General features: G+C 38.7%; 1 protein-coding gene across 3 annotated transcripts in view; it reads right to left on the minus strand.

The window, feature by feature from the left end:
• LOC146516677 (alpha-1,6-mannosylglycoprotein 6-beta-N-acetylglucosaminyltransferase B-like) overlaps nucleotides 1-21191 on the minus strand; it is a 134025-nt gene that overhangs the window by 47739 nt on the left and 65095 nt on the right. For all 3 annotated transcript variants that reach the window (XM_085162295.1, XM_085162294.1, XM_085162293.1), the window contains exon 8: nucleotides 20686-20855. In XM_085162295.1, coding sequence (XP_085018421.1) covers nucleotides 20686-20855 — 170 coding nt within the window. The remainder of the gene's footprint in view (nucleotides 1-20685; nucleotides 20856-21191) is intronic.

Below are 21191 nucleotides of genomic sequence, written 5' to 3' on the forward strand. Positions count from 1 at the left end.
TAGGGGGTGTAGAGTCGGGGTCATGTTTACTATCCATTAAGATTTGACTTGCATCCACAAAGATCTTCAGGGTCAATTTAATGATTAATGGTTGAATACAAACAAAAAAGCCTTATAACCCATAAAATATAATTCTTAAGTGTGCTTTGAATTGTCAACATATGCAAAGTACTGTATAAAGATTTCTATGATCTCTTGATCTAAAGGTCAAAGTGATATTAACTGTATACAGAGCTGTTTTCAAACTATGTTTCTTACTTCCATTGTTTGCATTGACACCATAAAGGCATATAGGGAATGAAACATTCAGATTCTAAATATCACACTACTCTTTACCACTGACCTCTTCTTTAAGGTCAAACAAGGTCAAACTTTCAAAAACTGTATTTTAAAATTACCACTTACTTTGGTTTAACAGCTTACATCCATTTATAACATTATATATATCATAATATATGTGAGAAAGTGCACAATGAGGGAGGAGAGAAAGGGTGTACATTACCGTAGTAACACAACTGAAATTCATATGAATAAAATTTAAGCAAAAGGAAAGAGACAGAAAATAAGGTGACGTGGGGTTGGGTGGGGCAGTGGGGGGTGGATTGTAATCCACCAGCTGAGAAAACAGCAGTATGGTAAAATACAATCAGCTCCTTGGCTCCTCATTTCCCAGCAGCCTGTTTCTTTTATTCTTTCCCTCTAATCCCTCTCCTTTGGCAGCTGTTCAACCATAGCATATTGGCCAAGAGAGAAAATGATTTAGCTGTTCTTGAAATGGTATTTTTTAAATATATCTTTTGTTAGGAAACACTGAAGGACATTTCCACTGGTGATACCACAATGAATACCTGACCGAATGGTTGGTATATTTTTCTGAAACTCAGATGAATCAGATGTCCATTACATTTGCCCTTTCAGAACTGCTATGAACACCATAAACTGTATGGTGCAACTCAATATCACTCAAGTACATGTGAATGTACTGCTTTTTTATGGAGCAACAGTGTTTAATACAGAGAATGTGAGGCTTGTGACAAAAATATTCAGGGGTGAAATAGCAATACACATTGGGCCATTAGTTCAGTAAACTAAAATACCACAGCACGTTGTTGTATGTGTAGTTGTGTTAAACTAAATGCTGTGCATTGTCGTTTAGTATTAAATTTTTTCAGATTTAATACTAAACTACAATACATCATTCAGATTCTTATAACTGTGGTGATTCTTCCTCAGGCTGAGATTGAGGAGATGTATTCATGATGTAAAGTGCTCACACAGGGATGACAACTCCTGCTCTTTTACACGTACACTACTCAAAGGTCAAGCATATGCATTGTCTGGACCTTCACACACATCAGGATGCTCAAAGGGAATTCAGTTATTAAAGACACATTTTTTTAAAAGAAAGACCAGCAAGTTACTGCAAATGTAATTAAACAACTAGTCCAACTATTCGTACTTAACTTCTCTCTTACACTGGACTATAGTGTTAAAGCTGTAAAACTGCATGCACACACGGGAGCCTCCACACACGGACACACAGACACACACAGAGGATGGCAGCGATCCCAGACACTATTCCAGTGCCATACAGGGCTTCACTGGAGTCCAATTACCCAGGGTCCTCTTGTCTCCTGGCTGGCATCAAGTCAACAAGCTCTTTGAATGAAGATATATACACACACACACAAACACATGCGCACACACACATGCACTGAAATGACTGCGAGAGGATATTTAACTAAGAACGTTTCCATAGTAATATCTGTTTGTGACTCTGTACAGTTTTTTTTTTAATTAATAAAATAAAATAAAGGCATCCGAATGAAAAATTGTCTGGCATGTCAAAGCAATTGAAAAAATGAAAATACATCTGCACTGAAGTGATTCTTATGTCAGGGGAGCTCAGAGGGTCTATCATCTCCTGTGAAGATCTACCTGTGATGAAGCTTTTTTTTTTTTTATACCTCCAAATAAAATGTTTTCATCAAAGCTGAGTGACTCTGGCATGTTACTGTTGACACTTATTATTAGGGATGAGTACCGGTATCCGGTGCCATCATTCTGACATAAACGGTAGTAACCAGACCGAAAAGCAGCGCACATTTCGGTGCTTTTTTTTTCCTGAGATGTCATACACTTTGGATTCTAGCCAATCATTTTACCTTTCCGAGGATAGTAGGCAAGCCCAGGTACGTACGTTCTTTTAGAGCAGAGCTACAGATTAAAAGGCGAAGCGGTCAAATTCTGGCTGTACTTCACAGCAAAAGATGCTAACTCAGCAGCTTGCAACAAGTGCTTTAAGGTGATACTGTGCAAAGGAGGTAACACCTCGAATCTGATTAAACACCTGGCGACGTATAGCATTTTGTTAAAAGCCAAGAAATGCGCCTTATTTGATAGCTTGCTGCGAGACCTCACACCGAGCACATCTACTGTGGGTGGGTTGCCTGTTATCGGACCCGGAGTTAGCAACATCCCCCAAAAATCCAAAGAGTAGAGTCCTGGCCCCTAGCCCTGCCAGTGTAGCAGAAATGATGACGGATGATGATGGCAGCAGCAGCCGTTCTTCTCTGCGTGAGTAGCTTAATGTTGTTCGTGTGTAAGCTAACCACGTTATTAAATTAATGCACGTAAGGTGAACTAGCAAACACTGTCGTAGTTACATGCGGCTGTCTTCTTGTTTGATGGCAGATGCTCCCTTCACCCTGGCCAAAAAGGCTAAAATGACCAAAGAAAAAGTGGAAAACAGTTAAACATGAGAGGTTTTTGGACAAAGTTTGTGTTTTTTCCATTGTTTAAGCACTGCTTTCAGCCAAGAGTGATACCATAAATCACCTATAGCTGCAGAAAAGGCTAACATTGTTATCTTTTTACAAAAAAAAACAGCTGAACATGAGAGGTTTTTGGACCAATTTTGTGTTCTCCATTCTTTAAGCACCGGTTCGAGCACTGTTTAAGCACCGGCACCGTTTCAAAAGTACCGGTTTGGTACTGGTATCGAATAAAACCTAAACGATACCCATCCCTACTTATTATGCATTGGTCTATATTTTCTTTTTTCTAAAACTGTGATGTCCAAAGTAATGGCAGAACATTATAACTGAAAACAATCTCCTCCTGAATACGCTCGTGAATGTTTACTGTAAATTAAATTGTAAGTACACAACCTTATATTTCTGTACACATGTTTTAGCAATTTTTATGCTTGTGTGTGTATTACTAGTTATGTTTTCCTGTGTATGGGGTTATATACTGTATTTACTTCATTCAGTACCAAAAGCCTGTATTGATTTCCTAAGGAGCATTTTGGTAGGGTGTTATTAGAGCACAAAAAGCACACAATGAGCAATAACACACAGCGTATTGCTTGTGAAGAGCTGAAATCTTTGCCCATAGGTCTATTACTGCATTCTGTACTGTATGTGTTTGTGTGTCTTTGTAAGGAGATGCAGTCTGCCAATCCTACTCAATGGTTTGTGGTAACTGCAGAAACTGACACAAAGCTCATTGTCTGTCTTTCTGTTCAGTTCTGTGAACAGCATGTGTAAGTGCGTGTCGGTACTGAACGCTGAGCTATAGTCAGGTTTCGATCCCAGTGTAGTGTTGCAAAAGAAGGCTGTAAGATGATGCGACAAGATGACAATAATTAAAAAGTCAGGCAGTCAAATGGTTAATTCTTCATAGAGCTGCAATGAACACAAGGTAGAAAAAACTATGAAATATTTTTCATTCAATAATCTACGTTGATTTGTCTTATAGTTCAAATTAAAGAAATCTTGGTGTTGTCTTCATGCAGACCCATTTGTTTTTTCCTCGCATGATCTTTAATTTCTTGCACAGATTGAAAGCTTCAGTGGAAGTTTAAAGAAGATGCACATTTAATTGTTATATCTGATTCGACTGAACATTGCTGTATTTTGCTTTAATTCATACACCAACTTTTCCACTTCAGCCAAGCATAAAAATATGTTTGCAATATTTCATTTAATTTGTCTTATAAAAACTACACAAAGGTGTTTGATAAAACTCGTTTCATGAGGCAAAGATTCATCTCAGTTTGCAAACGGATGTGTGACTGATTGGATGCATGTACACAGTTTGTAGAAATGCGTTTGTCTATGATTTCAGTGACATTTAATTTTTGTGTCTGTGCATCTGTGTGTGTCTGTGTATGTGTATTTGTATGAATGACACTGAAGTTCAAGGGCATCCCAGTCAGTGCTGACAGCTGATGTCATCTACACAGGACAGTGTAGATGACATCAGCTGACCAAGGGTTGGAGAGGGTCAGCAGCGAGATGGGAATGTTAGCAGCTCAAACTGCGAAAAACACTACACACTGTGCATGTGCGTGTGTTTTTGTGTGTATATACCATCAAAAAAAAGAAAAAGAAAAAAAGAAAAGAAAAGAAAAACAGACTGATGGTTGTATTGTTTGGCATTTTGTCCAAATGTACAATGGCTAGTCCACAGTGTACTGCTAAATGCAGGCTATTACCATAAGGCTCAAAGTTATATGTTATACATTTTCTTTAGTTTCTTACGTGAAATCTGCTCTAGCAGCTGTAAGAGACCCTTGTGTCAAAGCCGTTTATCATGATTAAGCTGTGATCTGTGCACACAACTCAAATGAAAACTCATACGGTGAACTGTTCAGACATTTATAACTGTGAATGACTATAAACACTTTCAGAGGTGGGCCATGAAAAAATAAAGAGGTGGAAAAAAAGTCCTAAGTGTCACAAAAATGTTGCCATGGTGTTGCATAACGAAACATCAAAAAGTTTCATCCTTAAAAGTCTTGGAGTGGAATTTGGTTAAGTTTATCACCGTGACATGATGACAAAATTGTGCAACACCAGCTTGATCCTCTTATGCGTGGACCCTGGAGGCAGCTGCGAGCGGTGTAATGCTCCCATTTTAGGAAGACAAGCCAGCTTCACATGTTACCTCAGTGCTATGAGGGTGTCGGTGTAGGTTTGTATGTATATACCTTATAACTGTATACTGTGTGTTTACCACAGTATGAAATGTAGATGAAATATTGAAAAAAAAAAGAAAGAAAATGCCAGATAAAGTAAATACTGTGATATATCAGCATGTTCTTAATTCTCAGCTCAAGCAAATGATAGCTGTGCACCTACACACACATACACACACGTATAGCATAATCAAACAGTCAAACATCCATGTAATCATCTGTTTCCACATTTGCCTCTGATTACACCCAGGGGGAGCCAATCTGTCTGCATGTGGGCAAAGTTTCTCATTCACACGCGCGCACACACACACAAACACACACAGATACGTGCATACCGTGCAGCACAATCTTTACACACAAGCACTCATCTGCACCCAAACACCATGTGTATACAGCCATGCTAGAAGCAGCTGACAGGCCCCAGTTATCAGCCAAGGCAGGGTGCACTAGATAAGGGAGCCTCAGGGCGTCATAAACACCAATACAGAGAGAGAGTGAGCGAGAGAGACAGAATAATGTAGGGATGGAGGGATAAATCAGAGATGAAAGAAGGAAGAGGAAAAATTCAACACTCCTGTCATAGATAATAAAATTCTCAGATAAAGAGCTACACCGGGAAGAGAGAGAATTAGAGACGCTTGGGAAGTGTGCAAGAGAGAAAGATGGGGCAGCAAGGTGAAAGAAGAAAGTGACATGTTAGTCACAAGGGTCGGGCAGTCAGGGAAAGAAAGACAGGAAAAAACAAGTGGGAGTGAGGAAGAGGCTGGATGAGCCGGACGGTGAGATTAAAAAGGAAAAAGAAAAGAAAACTGAAAAGGATTTATCCAGGGGACATCAGGGCCTGAGAGAGTGAATATAAAAGTTAGAAGCATCTTACAAGAATATAAGATACACGTATACACACAAATTATTTAATATTTAAATAACAAATAAGTTTGATAATAATACATTATAATAAAAGTAACTTATCAGTACTTTTATTTACATCATTCATTTTATTCCAACACAGCGATCAGGCACAACATTATGACCACCTGCCTAATATTGTGTTGCTCCCCCTAATATATCCCACCTACAAACAGATCGACCCAATACACTTGTCTGTACAAGATGGATAATAATGGTGTGATTAAATGAAAAATGCTCAACAGACTGTACACAAAAGATGGATGTAGCCACCATGATGTCACCAGTTGGTTAGTGAACTCCCATTTTGACAACTCAGGTACTGACTGACACTACTTTGGGTTTCTGGAAAAGTGATGCGATGACTTGAATGTAGCAATTTAGACCATAAAATCTCCCAAGGAGTCATAAACAGCTTATAAACAAGGCATAAAAAGGAGACGCTCTACAGATGTTCGTATAACCAAACTTTTTTTTTGCAATCAGATAACTATACCAGCTACCTGCAATTGATTGCAGGCAGTTCAACTTTGAAGATATGAAGCTGTCTCCCTTTTCAGGCGGTCTATGCTTGTAGCACTCAGACCACAGCAGGTAACTATGAATGGAATGCTTTTTCTGACAGTTGCACACTAAAAAGAAATGACAGAGAGTGTTTGCATACCTGAGTCACATGATAGGCTTTTTCTACTGATGTTACACTGTGTACAGAGCACAGAGAAGATGAAAACCTCTGTAGGTTTATTCCCAAAACTGCCCACCCCCAACCCCCAACCAAAAAACAAAAGCAAATGCTGTTTCTTCTAACTGTAACCCCCAAAACAAGTCTTTACCATCACATAGCTTTTGTTTTGGGGGGGAAAAAAAGTATTGTCATTGATACAATAAATCCTAAACTAGTCTTTCTCTCTCTCACACACGCACACACATAAACACATCTATTGCTTACGCACACGCTGCTAATAAAGTCTGCTCATGCTTTGTCTCCTAAGATGTCAGGCTGCCTGCTTTTTTCCCTTCGTCAGCAAGTTTTGATCTAATCCCGCTAAATCAAGAAGAATAAGAGTCGGCATCGGTTGTGACGGGGGAAGTCGAGGGAGTTGAAAATGCACACGCACCCACCGATATGAGACCAAATAACACACGTGCACACACACACACAACTGTATGAAAACGCGTATGGGTGCTGGGCGTGTAAATAGATATTTTGGCAGGTGTACATATCATTATATTCTCACACATGGTGCAGATTAGATAAATCCACTTTGCAACCTGCCACCGGCACTCTGGAAGGAATAAAACACAAGCAGAGTGCCAGTCAAGTGATGCAGCAGGCAGATGCTACTCGCTCAAGTGTGAAGTGAACACACACATATGGATGAATATGTAGGGGCAAACACTCCCAATTGCAAATCATCCGGAGTCAAGTAGATGTGTGGATTCAAGTGCCATCGCCCGTCCTACCATACCCACACAGCATATAAGTGAACTGATTAGTATTATCCCAGTGACAGGACAGAGCACTAGCTGAGAACTAATTTTTACTGAAGTGTGTTGTAGATCGCCGGCCTTCTTAAGCTGCACTCAACTGCCTGAATTGAGTTCCAGCTCACGCCTGAAATTAGACTTTGTAACACACACTGGAGCTACAGACAAAAGGTTTCAGCTTTCAATGACATTTTTCTTATTTAGTACCTGGTGTCGAGCGTGTTAAAGTGTTAATTAGCAGGAAGTAGTAGCACTCAGTTATACTGAAAAACATGAAGGAGTACTCTAAAAACGCCTACAAATTTTTGTTTACTTTCAAGTAAATTTGGTATTTTACAAGCAGAAATACTCCTCTGTAGTTACAAAGCTTAAAAATGACAACAGAGAGTCTGCTTCATTGTGATATGCATTTCTCAGTCTTGCAACAATTCTAGGGCTGTTGTTTATTAGTTAGACCAAAAGAAAGAAAAGACACTTTCCTCTGCTGACTTTCCTGTTGCACAATTACGGTCTGTATAAAAGGCTGGCATCATATATGCAACAAATACTGAATGTTTAAAACATTTGATCTGCCACTGCTGTCAAGTCAAAGTTTAAAAAACCTAGTAACATCGTTTATGATCAATTGCCTGCACACTTGATTACATTTCAATCAACGTGGCTCTGTTCTGCATGCTAATAAGCACGTAAACCATGAATGTAACATCCCAGCATTAGCATTATGTTAATGTATGAGACACCGCTTCTAAGGCTCTTTACAGTATTTCTCTCAGATTCCCTTCTTCCAGTATGACATGCTTCAAAAATATAACACAATGCACGCAGACAGTAGTTGAGCATTAGCTGAAATTTTGCATGTAACATTACCAGCTTATATAGCTTACCTGTATTGGCCCAGTTCTTAGCAATAGCAACTACTGGCTCAATTACATGCAGGTGAGACCTGCTCATAGGATTTTATGGCATCCCATTAATTAAAAAGAACCTCTATGACATAAAAAAGATGATGATAATAGTATGCGGAACAGGGCAAACATCATTCTCTCAATTCTCTGCACTACACTCTACAAAGTTCATCTATAAACTTTGTAGAGGATTTAATTATAACTTACCAATATCTTCCTGGATTGGAATCAAACCTGGGCCTCTGTAATAGCCTGCAGCATATGGGTTGTCTGCTAAACCTACTGACCTACACAAGCACCTGAGTCAGCATTTAAAAAAAACATTCTTGCATCACTTTGAGAACCAGTGAACAATACAATAGAGCTGAATAGATAATTAAGAAAAATTAGCTGTCTCTGCCTGAAACTGTCCACAGTAAGGTAAATTGAAATTTACTCTCAATTTAATCTAATCTCCTTACATTGTATGGGGTGAAATGCTGGGTGAGAGAAAGTGCTTATGAATCAGAGTAAAAGAAAAAGCCATTGTTGAAATTTTCCCAAAAAAGAAAATGATTTTTCAGGACAAAATGACAGTACAATAGCGGTGAAAAGGAGAGCCGCCTAGGTTACAAGTTGATTCCAATCTACCGTTTTCAGGATTTTAACAATAGAATAAAAACATCCTGAGGAAAAAAGAGCTTGAATGCAGCTTCTGTAGCACAGAGATATTATGGACTCGCATTTCTCTATCAGACAACTTGGGCAAAAACATAGTGTCAGTTTGGTGCTGAAAAGAAGCTGTTGAAGCAGCGTTTGTCTGCTGATGCTGTCAGCAAACACAAAAGGAACTGACAGCCTGTTTTATAATGGACTTTCTGCCCTTGTGTTCAGTTATTACTCAGAATGTGCTGCAAAAACTAGAGTAAGAGAAGGAGGCTAAAGTGAGACAAAGTGTGAAATCAATGACTAAAGTAAAGGTGAGAGAATAGACTGCCATCTATTTAGATTTAGTGAAATCAACACCATTCCTCGCACAGCCTAATTTCAAGGCTGGCTGCCTTAAAATGGCCCAATTCTCTTTTGCAGAGGGCACAGAAATATCAGGTGTACTGACATCAGTTTGAGCCAAGCTTTGACAGCCCATTCCTTTTAAAGCCATTAGGAAGAGGAGATACTGACAGCATCGTTGAGCAAAATGTTTTAGGGTCTCGTGTCAGCTCTTAACAACTCCAAGGACACCTCATGAAGTAGGGTATGTAGGCACCAAATGTAATTATGCTCAACTTTGCTCACACCTTCTGCTCTCTCTTTTCGACAAAAGCAGAAAAATCAGGGCTTTAATATAACTCGGAAGCACTGGGAAGCTTGTTAAAATAAAATGTGAATAATAAGATGTTTCTGACCCCATTTCAGCAGTGCTTGGCACAGACGTGATAAGTCTGTGTCTCTGGTTTTAATGCCATTTAACTAACTGGAAGGTTTGAAGATAATATCAAACATCTGAATGAACTGATGAACAGTAAAGAGTTGACACTGACCTTGAATACAAAAAAAACCCCTATTATGTAATTAATTACTGAAAAATGTAAGCTGTAAGAATGAGAATGAAGTGATTATTTCCTTTTTATGATACCCATAACTGATGATGTAACTATTGATATTTTCTTCAAATGGATGACTGTATACCTTCTCAACATAAAAATTGATGACTATGGGCTGGCACTGCAGGTGCTTCATACTCATTTATCAGTAGTGGTCATGCGCCATTGCACTAAGAGCCAATTAAAACCCATTATGTGGTTCATAATCTTTCAAGGCAGGGTTCATTATTTCTTTTAAGCCAAGACTGGATTTAGTTTATTTCAGCCACCACCCTACAGCATCCATGACATTGTGCTAGATCTTTCACTATGGTACTCTACCTTTTATGCTCTAACTCAGTTGTTTAATAATCAGTATGTATTGTTTTGCACAGACATGTACCAGTGTTAACTAGCTAGTGCTGACCTGTAGCCACTAGGAATACAAATTGATACTTAATAGCATCCAGTCTACCTTCAATTCAAGAGCAGCACTGCCCAGAAAACAACATAATAACCACAAATCTAAAACTAACATAGGACTAATCTTACCATAACAAATGAAGCCTCTGTCGGCTTTCTTTGTTGGTCAGCTAACTCTTCCTACAGGAGTCGGGCAACCAAAATTGGTGCAACGGTATGTATCAGGCCCTGCTATAGCCGATACTATGTAGTCATGTCACCTAGCAACCGCCTACCAACAGGCTAAAATGACCCATTTGTAGCATTCATGCACAAATAACACAAAACTTTAATTATGCATGATGTCATCATTTTGTCTAGCAACCAATGACCAATTTTAGCCAACCTCTATGGCTTAAAAAAAAAGCAGTGTGTCCTTTTTTAATATGATGATATTAACATCTAATTTAACAAATATTCACTATACTAATATATTCAATTTCTGATGTTTACAGTATAAATATGACATTACATTAAATGATTTGACAGAATAACTTATGAGGTCACGTTTAGGGACCGTAACATAGGCATGTAACAGTAGAGTACATATAGTATATATAGTAAAAAAAAAAAGTATCAACAAAGCAAAATAAAGAAAGTAGCCCAGCAAATTGTGCAAATTGTGTCATGTGCTCTGCTTTAGCATTGGCAGTTATGTGAAAACTTGTGAAACCGCCTGTTGCCTGTTTGTGTTGAATATGAGAATGGTTAACTTCGGGTAATGTGCTACCCTTATTCTCTGAACTGCTGGAAGTTTATATGTGAAAATCACTTAAAATGACAATTAAAAAAAGAATAGATGGAACAGTCCTCAAAGCCTGCGTCTGGGGCATTACACTGACTGTCGTTCATTTCCTGGAGACTTTCTCGAAACACACCAAACTGGCGTAAACCTAGCCTTAAGCTAAACCTAACCATAAAACATGCATTCACCTTCAAATTTAATCATTTGCTTCAGGGAGACCTGCTCTTTGTCCCTAAAAGGAAGACGTTCTCATAAAGTAGCTGTGTAAACAGGTTTACTTGCACACACCCACATACACACAGACACACACACACGCCTGTTCTCACCCACACCTCCTTGCTGTACCTGTCTGCCACGCTTTTCATTTTCCTCCCTTTATTAAGATAGAGCTAACTGTTTTGGCCCTGCAGCCAACAGAGACTGACCTCCTTTAACCTTTGTTCGTGTCAGACAACTGAGATCTTTTACACTCCAAGATGGAAACTGCCATTATACCTCACACTGCAAATGGTATCACTCTACCTTTTTCTTGTTGCTCTGTATTTATTATTTTTGACAGGGATTTAAACATCAAAATGTCAATTTAAAGTTATTACTGTTAATATAATGTTACAGCTTTATTCATGTTTTAAAACTATTTAGAGCTTTCAGCCCTGGGTTAAGAAGAGAGGTGATGATTAGCGAGCAGCAGTATGGCTTCATGCCCAGAAGGATCACTACAGATGAGATGTTTGTATAGAACAGGTCAGAAGGAGCTTCACTGTGTCTTTGTGGATCTAGAGAAAGCCTATGATCGGGTAGCAAAAGAGGAACTGTGGTACTGTGCTAATGTTTTCACGGGGAGCGAACAGGATAGACAAGAGTAGTAATGAGTGCATCAGAGGGACAGCTCACGTTAGAGTTAGAGAAGTAAGGATGAGATGGTTTGGACATGAGCAGTAAAGGGACAGTGGATAGACCTGAACAAAGGATGTTGACTATGCAGCTACCAGACAGGAGAAAAAGATAAAGACCTGAGAATTTGAAACAAAGGTTTTGGGAACCCTTTACCAAAGTGTGCGTTCCACTGCAGTGTGCGTTTAAGTCTGTCAGGGGTTAGAAGAGTAAGGGGTGATGAAATGCTCTACAAATCTGGGAATCTGCTAACAAGCTCATTGATTTGAGCCTTGAAGAGAACAGCTGTAGGGGGCAAGAGAAAGAAACAGAGACACACTGAAAGTAGGGACTAGACTAATAGACACATAAAGTGAAAAAAGGTTAGGAGACACAAAACATGGATGCAGGAAGGAGCGAGGGAAGTGTTGGTGGCTTTCTGCAAACTCAGACACTTAAAGCGTTTAAAATGGTGCAGCGTGAGCATACGACTCATTTGTATGCTCCAGTTTATAACAAAGAGACAAGCTGACACTCTGTCTCACATACCCCAAGCACAAATATACACTAACATCCCACAAATGATTAATGTTAATGTACTAGTTTGCCTTAAAGAAGGAGCTAACTCAGAAGTCTTTTTAGGCGTTTCACACAGATCAGCAGGTTCTTTGGATTCAAAAGATCACACACACCATCCCTTCATACCTAAAAGTTTGGATATTTTTAATAGGAAATGTGTCTTACCCTCATTTAAACCCAACTGTATAATAATGTTTTGAGTCAGCTGCTTTAAAAGTTTGCTACCTATATAGTTGCTGGCTTGCACAACAAAGTCAGAAAAGAAAGAAAGAAAAAAAGCACAAAACTTCTGAAAAAATGAGAATCAGCGATCTAAGGAAAGCAATAACTGAACGTGATAACCCAATTGTGAGACATGCAAGAAAAGCAAGGGTGGAGTTTGAAATATATGTGCATGCATGTGCTCTTATCTGCTTGGCACAGGAAAACAGCTCATAGCCAGCCTAAGGAATAAAAGGAGTTGAACTGAGGTCACTGACTCCACTCTCCCTACAGGCTTCACTTTAATGATGGCGCAAGGTGAAGGAGTTGTTTGACTGGGGGTGACGAGGAGGTGGAAGACTTGGGGAGACACTGGGTGGTATTCATGTGTGTGTGTGTATTCTCGGGAGGAAATAGAGAAATAGGGAAGAAAAATTTACAAGGCACAAAAATACACAACAATAATTTTATTTTTGATTGCCTTCTCATAAATAAACAGAAAAAGCTCAGAACAAATAAAACTTATTACACATTTAGACTGTTGTGGAAGTTTTCCACTTAAATAAAGCCTGCAGACGAGCGGTGAGCGGTAGCTAACATTCTTTAATCAAAGCACACAAAGACAACATACAACCAAGCTTGATGAAGTCCCTGCATGACCGCGGGACAGACGGTCAGCATAGTCTCCCTGAGCCTAGCATGGCTCTCAGTTAAATACCTTCTTCAGGAACAAAAGGCAGTACACAGCTGTTTCACACCTTAAGGTTCACACTCCCTTGCTACTTCCCAGAGTCCTCAAGAGACAAAAGACTGGTCGTTTCCTGGTATTTCACCGATAGTGTGTTTAGTTAGTTTGTCACACAGAAAAATTACACCGTTGTCAATCAGATGCTTTTCAGATGGTACTGAAATCAACCACAATTTGAACCAAAAATATCTAATATGGATATGTCACTCCATAGGGCAGCATTTTTTACAGTTTCCCTTTCTTAACACTGGCTTCTTTACAGTCCCTTTTCTACTGATATCACGTGTGATATAAATGGTAAACAGACTGGTTCTTATACAATGTTTTTTACTCTAACTGAGCACTTTTTTTGCTATGTTCTTACTACATAAGTGCATTTTATGTAACCTTTGCACACATTTATACTCTGATGGGTGGATGTTCATATCTTGAACAAGAATATTTGGCGTGCAGACTGGAGTAGACAGGGATCAAACAACTAACCTTCCAAATAGCAGGTGACATTTTTTGCTACCTGAGTTACGGCCACCCCAGCCATCTGAAAGGTCAGATGCACCTGAGAGATCAGCTCAGCTCATCTGTCAGCACCTCCCGGGTGATGTGTTAGGTCTTTGCTTGATTTTGGTTGACTTTCTGACACCGCTCACCAGCTGCAGATTGTTTTTGTTACTTTTTGTTTTGTTCTCCATTTCTCTAGTTTCCTTAACTTTTTTATGAACACTCTGCACACCACGCCAAGATATAACACTTTTCAGCTAAGCTAGTTCTTTGGAAGTAACCTCGTTGGTGCAAAAACTTCTGTTTTATTCCTGTCAAACTGTGTTATCTTAGGAATCTTTCATACATTTAACTACACAAATGGGAGCAAATGATCTGTTCCCAGTTGTGTAATAGTAACAAAGTAACACCAATTGATCACTTGAGTTAGGTGCCTTAATTATATTTGAATTGAATGATTCATAGATAAGTTTAAATTATTTTAACAAAAAATATTAAAACTAAAAAACTAAAAAAAAAAAAAAAAAAGAAAGAAAAGGAAAAAAAAAGAAGGAAAATCTAATAAAAAAAAAAAAAACTTGGATGGACATTTTGGATTCCTGGATAGCTCTTGATCATGATCACTTAAAAAATTAAAAGAAAGTCTTGTTCCTTAAAAGCAAAATATAAATAAATGGGGAGTGCACAGTACTGAAACTTTGAGAAAATAAATGCTCAGAGGAGGGGTAAAACACATTACTATTGACTTTCAAAAACCCTCTTACTACAAAAAAACCCCAAAAAAACTCTGACACTTTCAGCTACACAATCATATATATGAGAGCAACTGGACAAAGTGAAAGTGAAAAGAGAAGTGGAAAAAAAAATTATAACAAGATAAAGCCTCTACAAAAAATGAGTGAAACACAGAAGGCAGACAGAATATGTTGAGAAAAACAAGTGTGCAGCAGAAAGAATCTGAAGACCAATTCAATTTTACAAGGCATTACGTAACATCAGCGGATTGGTCTTTTTGCATTAATCTCTCGGGTTATGTAAGCTATCTCTGGACTAGAGCAGATTTATAGCAATGAGCTTATGATGCAAACTAGCATTAGTTCTTTTGCAGCATGCTGCCACTGTGGTAGTGTAGTGAATCTCTCTTCAAGTAAAATGTGGCCTCTCTCACACAAGACAGACGTATTTATACACTAGAAAACATTCAGACTGAAGAATTAAAAAAATTAAATAGACAAAAAAAAAACAAAAAAAAAAACCCAAGGTGCTCCAACAGCACAAGGGGTGTGGCACCACAGTCTTCACATATCATCATATGGCACGATATCATTGTATGAGATAAAACAAAGGCCTGGTCAAACTGTTTGAATAGAGCTAAAAGAAAATGAGGGCAAAGCAATAACAATGTGATTTGTTGACTTTTGTAGTTTGACTGTCAAAGGGGAAGGCATAGTGAAAATATAAAAACACCACAGTGTAAGTAAAACTTACTTAAATAGAGAAAGAAATATGGCTGGCAATGGGGAAGAGAGAGATAAAAATTGAAAGTGCTTTTATAGTAAGGATAAAAACTAAAGTACAAAAGATTTGTGAACAGAGGGGCCTTAAAAGAACCGGTTAACTGTTAGAGAGGTGTAAAACTGACAGTTGTCATGTCTCCTGGCTTGAAACATCAGCTTTTGTGAAGTTTCAAAAGACAAACTGACTGGAAAATGATGAAGATGAAAATTTTCCTATAACAGCAGCATTACAAGGATCAAGGATCAAGTATTCTGTTGTCATTCACCGTGAAGAAAACCTTGCAGAACGAGATGCAGTTACTCAGATCTCGGTGTTAATAATGATTAAAATAAGCAACGATAGTAGAAATGCCTCGAGGCAATAACCCTAATAACACTAATTGTTGAAAATGCTGCTAAATAATAGCAGCCAGTTGTAGGACTGCAGGTGCAGGTAAAAATGAGAATGTGGTACCTCTACATGGAACTAAATTAGCAGTAAAATATACAGAACACACAGTTCTGCATAGACGATGATAAATCAGTGCTACTGTCTCTTTTCAACTCCATGCCTGAATCTGAAACTTCACATTAATTGAGAAATTACCAGCAGTAGGGATGCTGCTGTGTAGCTTGACACTTTAATTTTGAGGAATCCATGGAGAGGGCGTGCATGAGAAGGAGAAAGCGAATCTTTGCGACGTGAAGATATTTTTAACAATTTCCTCCTTTTTTTTGGTGTCTTTTTCATTTTTATTGATGCCTAAGAGTTGACAGTACTGAGGCAGAGAAACTAGGAAGCAAGGGGAGATAAGGATTTTGACTTGTAATAAAGATCTTCGACTGCTATCAAACTAGATGTTGCAGTTTTAGTACGTGCTATGATTCTTAAATAACCATGACAGAGTTTGAGGGAGGTGGGACGGGGAGTACTGTCTTTTTAAAATAAGCAATTATTACATGTAAGACAAACTCAAAGTGGAGAAAAAAAAGCAAAGTAAAAAAAAAAAGCAGGTTATAATGATCAAAATAGTATTACAATACTATGTATTTATTTATTTATTTAAAACAATAGCTTAAAAAAAAATCCTCAATAAAAATTAAAATTGCCTTTTCCCATTACAGAGGTAAGTTAGATCAAATATAATTGTAGTTAGATCAGTTAGATTTTGTACTCTTCAGCAGTAAAATGCAAAGGGGAAGAAATTTCTTGTGGCACATTTTCAAACAGACTTTAATAAAATATAGTAGATTTAATATGTTTACAGTTTTTAGCAGGCACATTTTTTGATTTCCACATGTCATCTCTGTGAACCGTCCCCACAATGCCACGTTTTTAGTTTTCATGTTACGCTCAACACATGCTCTGTGAACATAAGCCACCAGGATGATGCACCAGAAAATGAACAATTTTCCAGGCTACTTCACTGTACTTACTTCTTTGCTGTGTATCGTGTGTCCTGTGGGCATTGAACTGTAAGAGGCCAATACGCTTTTAGCCTGTGCCACTTTCTTTCATCTTCCACTATTATTAAAGCTTCTTTATGTCACATAACAGTAGTGGCAGGATAAGGCACAAAAGGTGCTGACCATCTAGCTTTTCAACGACTGGGAGCAGCTATCGGTGTTCCAGACCCTCCAGTTGGTAATGAGCAGGAGAGCCGTGTCTGCTCTCCCTCTAACACTAATACATCTCAGGTACCCTGGCAATCTAACTGGCATCAAATTCAGCTTTATTTCCATCAAGCTCCTCAGTATTCCACAATGTGAGGGGTGCATACTCAGCAGAAATGGTGAAACGCAAAGACCTGTACTGAATTAACTGAGATGTGTGTGCTGCAGTGTATGGTCAGGTAACGTGGTAAATGTGTGAAATTTCTGCTTTGTGCATAAATGACAGATGTTGTGAGATTCCTAACAAAAGAATGGCATTCATTAGTGAGCCTTCAAAAAATATCTGCATATTTGAATACCAAATATAAACTCTAAAGATGCCACTTCGGCACTTTGCTGAACTCTCTTTTTGTCCCTTCCAACAAACATTTTTTCATCGGTCTGATCTGCATGCTGACAGCCTTCAGATGAAATATGATTTTGATTTGTCACAGACATTTATTTAAAAATAAATAATACCTTAAAGTTTAATCTATTGTGAGTTTTATTAAAAGAAGTCATTTTAGTCAATAGCTCCAATGCCTTAGTAAGTCTCGACATGCTCTTTTCACTCATCTCTAGTAAATAATATCCAGCCACGTGACTGCAGTGCAGACTGAAAACTACAAAAAGGGGAGTGATACACTAAGAAAACACAACACCTAATCATTCCCACAGCGGCCAATTACAGCTACCCTGCTTCCTCCTAAGCCAATCACAACTTTCAGATGTTGTCATGAGAGCAATATTGTACCCGCTATGCTCTCTCACTCACACACACACCACAATGCAGGAATGAGAAACGGTGGAAAACGATAGACCCTGGACACTTTTTTGCTCAGCTTTATTTTAACACTGCTCAATGTTGCCCAAAGGAAAGCGAGATGTTTCCAAATCTGTGTTTGGTCTTATCTTTAGGGCAACTGTTGTCTGTTTGCCTGCTTTTTCATTTGTCTTGGTCATTTTGTCCATCTGGACTTAACAATATCTGCAACCCCCCCACCCAAAACACAACATCCGTCTTAAAATACTAATAAAAATACAGTATTAATACGAAATAAAACAACAGCAATGCATTGTTCATGAATGCGTCTGCTGATTTGCATCGGAGGCTTTTTCTGTGTGAACCACTGATAATTACACTGCGAGGTAATCAAACCAAAAAGCTCCCTGTTTTCCAGCCTGTTTACTAACACACTGTGATAATTGCATTCGCAGGGCATGGTGTGAATGTACACAAAGCCACTATCTGAGAATGCAGCCCTAACACAGAAATGCAGCAGTGTTAAGGGAATTCTTTAATTAATTCATTCGTTGACAAAAAAAAGCCCCCCGTGTATTTCACAGCGCCTAAAAACAGAAAATCAATACTTGTGCTTTTTAAATAACAAATCACTATGTACTCGTGTGCAGCTTCGCCGTGTGGCAGGATATATTGAAGCTAAATATACAGTATAATTGCACGTCATAGCAGCACAAAGCTGTGCCTCACAATGCATCCTCTTCTGAGAATTGAACTTGTCATTACTGGGTTCACTGAATGGACCCAGTAAACAGTGTTACATTATCCTTTATTACATGTTAGTATATCGATCACTGTGAAAAGCATTAAAAGCTTTACTTTAACATTTACAGGTTTGAGGGTAACGTGAGAGAGGCAGCGAGAGAGAACGAGCAATCCATCAGTTACAAGTGAGACTGAGAAGCTGGGAAAAGTGAATACACAAATTGGTCATACTGGTGTGGTAATATATCCTGTGCAGTCACCTAAAACATCACGACCCACAATGTCAGGCAGATAAATCTGAAAATGTGGGTCTCAAGGAACTCCAGTGACGTGCATGCAGCAAAAACGATTGTGCCATCAATCTCAAAAGTCACTTTTTTATACATGAAATTCTTCTAAATTGTCCCACCCTGCAGCTGCGTTATATATATATGTCTACAGAATGTCTGCCAAAGGCTGGGCATCAATACAATGCTTCTCCTATGATTTGTGAGAGATGTCCGGAGCAGAGCACAGTATGAAATGCAGAGAACAGCCGGGCCTCTGTAGGCACCATTATATTGATCTATATTCTGTACCTGTGTCACTGCGCTGATCGACAATGACAGAAAGACAAAGACTAGCGGCTCAATCGAGGCCGAACAAAGACGTCACCTAGTATGAGTCAGCTGTCTTCTCACAATATGCCCGTTCATAATTCTTCTTTCAAACATTAGCCATTCATTGACATTGAAGATGACAACCCCTATGATTTGTTCAGTCTTGACTATGAACCTGATTACTTAGACTAGACAACGCTTGAAGGATCTTTTCAATCACGACAAATTTACATCCATGCATATGTCTGTGTGTGCTGGCTCTAGTTCAGCTTTATCAGTAAGCAGAAACGAGTAATCATCCTGACACGGGACGGAAAAGAAAAATCACCAATGTAGTCGCACTGACATCAAGCTGCAGATTGAGCCTACATGAGATCAATATGGCAACAGATCAATTCAGCGACAGGACCTTAGAAACCTCGATGCTAATGCTGGCGTTAAGTGGAAATGAGTAGACTTTAAATGCAAAATTACAAAAACACAATGCATCAGTTGATAGGCTAAATTGGCTGTTAGTGTGAATGTGAGTGTAAATGGTTTTCTGTCTCTCTGTGTTAGCCCTGTCCGGAGTTTACTCTACTTTTCATCCTATTAACAGCTAGAAAACGGATGAAATAGATGGATGTATGCCTTTTTTTGCCCAATCTGTACACAAGAAACATTAGTGTCATGTTCAGTGTTTGGAGTTGCAGTTTCTTGTTTTTTAGTTTAGAGTATTCTTGTTTACCTTTGTTTTTTTTTTGTTTGTTTGTTTTTTAAGGATTTATGTTTGAAGTCTTACAGTTTCTTGAGTGGTTTTGGTCATTGTTCTCTGTGTCGTCCTGGTCTGTTTCCCCAGTCATGTCTCTGTGTCTGCCTGGTCCCTCTGTGGCCTGTCTCTGTGGCCTGTCTCTGTGGCCTGTCTCTGTGGCCTGTCTCTGTGGCCTGTCTCTGTGGCCTGTCTCTGTGGTCTGTCATGCCTCTTTTTATTCTTCTGTTGTCTTTGTCAAGTCTGTATGTCTCAGTCTGCGTTAGTTTCCTGTTTTAGTTTGACAGTCTCTTGTCATGTGTGCGTTATATTCAGTTTTGCTTCCCCTGTCGTTACTCAAACTTAGCTCACCTGTGTCTTGTTTGCCCCAGCTGTGTTCCATCTCTCTAATTGCCTTATGCATATATTTAAGTCCCCAATTTCCTTCTGTTCTACGTCATTTCGTCATCATATTCCTTCATGCTGTGTGCGCTCCAGTCTGTCAGTGTTTCAGTCAGTCCTCTCCAGTTAACGCCGCCTTATGTTTTGTTAAGTTTGCCGGTGCAAGCTAATAAAGCTGTGTTTTGAGTTTATGTTTGTCTGCAGAGTCCTGCACTTGGGTCCACTCTCTGTCTGACACAGCATCCCATAACAACAGCTCTATAGCTCCATATAATTAAGATATTAAGATAACCACTGCTAACCAATCACTCCAATGCTGGTTTGTTAGATCTCGCGCACAAAGAACTCACCCCTGAAGTTCCTTGACAGACATGGAGATCTTGAGGTTGTGTCCCAGAACATGAAGTGCAGTGAGGATATCAGCCCATTGGACCATCTCTCCTAGAGGCCCTCCCTTCAACACCTTTGGGCTGAAAACATCTCCAGACTCCTCAGTTAGGAAGCCTACATGAACGAGGATCTGAAAGAGAACACATCGTTATAGAAGAGTTAAAATAAAGGTCTGTAGATGGGGTACATAAGAAAACTTGAAAGGACATTGTTTAATAATAAATAATCTTTAAACAAAGGTTTTTACAAAAATCATATTTTTTGTGGTTTCTTATAATGTTCTGCTGTATTTAAATTAAATTAAAATCACAAAAAAAAATTCTGTAAATGTACATAAAATAATAATGATAATAGTAATAATACATCACCAGAGTAGTTTTTAAATTGTTAATAACTAGTTAAAACCACCAACAGATATGAATAGAGTCTCAAATCATGCTTAGACTACATTAATAACTCAATGCCA

The sequence above is a fragment of the Neolamprologus multifasciatus genome, chromosome 6 (genome assembly GCF_963576455.1).
Source record: "Neolamprologus multifasciatus chromosome 6, fNeoMul1.2, whole genome shotgun sequence".
In the NCBI taxonomy this organism is placed as follows: domain Eukaryota; kingdom Metazoa; phylum Chordata; class Actinopteri; order Cichliformes; family Cichlidae; genus Neolamprologus; species Neolamprologus multifasciatus.